The 1,754-nt window shown below is 45.7% G+C and overlaps 1 protein-coding gene across 2 annotated transcripts in view; it reads left to right on the top strand.

The window, feature by feature from the left end:
* The first annotated feature begins 1,078 nt into the window (after positions 1 to 1,078).
* Positions 1,079 to 1,754, top strand: part of LOC110532902 (sodium/calcium exchanger 3) — a 91,045-nt gene continuing 90,369 nt past the window's right edge. Inside the window, exon 1 of one of the 2 annotated variants that reach the window (XM_036987176.2) lies at positions 1,079 to 1,754. This exon is cut by the window's right edge and continues 113 nt beyond it. In XM_036987176.2, coding sequence (XP_036843071.2) covers positions 1,707 to 1,754 — 48 coding nt within the window. In that variant the 5' untranslated portion in view covers positions 1,079 to 1,706. The other variant, XM_090183404.1, reaches the window with a different exon arrangement.

Raw genomic sequence — 1,754 nt, 5'->3', positions numbered from 1 at the left:
AAGCAGTTAACAGCTCCTTTCACTGTAATGGCAGCCTCAGTGTTGGTGGTGTTCATTAACAGCTCCTTTCACTGTAACACATTAATAATGAATTCCATTAAAGACCATATTCATACATTCCCTGAATGAGTGAGCGAGAGAGTGAGAGAGTGAGAGAGAGAGTGAGAGAGAGTGTGTGTATGTGTATGTGTGTGTGAGAATGGTATGACTTGTCCTGATAGATGGGTGGCCTCTCTCTCTCTCTGTTCCCCTCTCTCTCTCTCTCTCTCTCTCTCTCTCTCTCTCTCTCTCAGCCTTTCTCAGACTCTCTTAGCCTCTTTCTCTTTCTGCCTCTCTCAGCCATCTCTCTCTGCCTCTCTCTCTGCCTCTCTATCAGCTCCTCTCTCTCTCTCTCTCTCTCTCTGTCTCACTCTTCCTCTCTCTCTCAGCCTCTCTATTTCTGCCTCTCTCAGCCCCTCTCTCTCTCTCTCTCAGCCTCTCTCTCTCTGCCTCTCTCTCAGCCTCTCTTTCTCTCTCTCACTTCCTCTCTCTCAATCTGCCCCTATCTCACTCTCATTTTCTCTCTGCCTCTATTCAATTCAAAGGGCTTTATTGGCATGGGAAACATGTTTACACTGACAAAGCAAGTGAATTTGATAATAAACAAAGTGAATTAAACAATACAAAATGTTATTTTATGTATATATACAGTGTTGTAATGTTGTAATGATGTGCAAATAGTTAATGTACAAAAGGGAAATTAAATAAACAAATATAGGTTGTATTTACAATGGTGTTTGCTCTTCACTGGTTGCCCTTTTCTTGTGGCAACAGGTCACAAATCTTGCTCCTGTGATGGCACACTGTGGCATTTCACCCAGTAGATATGGGAGTTCATTAAAATGTGATTTGTTTTGGATTTATTTGTGGATCTGTGTAATCCGAGGGAAATATGTGTCTCTAATATGGTCATACATTTGGCAGGAGCTTAGGAAGTGCAAAATGAGGGCAGTGTGCACAGCCTGACTTCTCTCTCTCTCCATCTCACCCTCCCTCTCCTTCTCTCCCTCTCCCTCTCTAGCTATAGCTCCTCTTCTTTATGCAGCTGAGCTCAACCAACCTCTCTCGCTACCACACGTACGCGCACACACACACACACACACACACACTACACTCCGCCCTCACCATCTCCCTCTCTCATTCTCAATTCCTCATCCCCCCCCCCCCTCTCTCTGACATTGAGAGAGACTGCGATCCCGTGAGAGTGTGCGAGTGTGTTTGGTTTCGGAAGGGAGTGGAAAGCCCTCCGCGACACAGTGTCACTCATATAATGTGACACAGGGAGGGGACAGGGGAGAGAGAGAGCGAGGGTTCGTATCGGTTGTGGCTACAGAACACTGGGAAAAAGGCAATTCACGCGCGCACCGTCGCCTAGGCTACAGTCGGTGCCGTTATCTAGCCTTCTGAATGAAGGATTGAAGCTGAAGATTCCCAAAGGTTTTCCTCCCGGAGAAAACAGAAACAATATTTGTTTGTTTTTTCTCTCTCTCTCTGTCTCTCTCGCTCTTTCTCTCTCTCGCTCCTCCATCCTTCTTTCATGTCTCTGAGGATGTGTCAGAACTGAGGTGTCTGTCATTGAGAAGAAGCTGATATATGAAAATCAGAGCTGGTGTCAGAAGTTGACAAGACAGAGGACACGGATATTGAAAGACACAACGCTAAGACCAATGTTATGTCTGCCTAAAGTAACCTTACACAACGAAGCGGATCGTAAA

Source organism: Oncorhynchus mykiss, chromosome 9, assembly GCF_057628025.1.
Source record: "Oncorhynchus mykiss isolate SJ-2025 chromosome 9, ASM5762802v1, whole genome shotgun sequence".
NCBI classification, from domain to species: Eukaryota; Metazoa; Chordata; class Actinopteri; order Salmoniformes; family Salmonidae; genus Oncorhynchus; species Oncorhynchus mykiss.
This window is presented reverse-complemented; position numbering and strand designations above follow the sequence as displayed.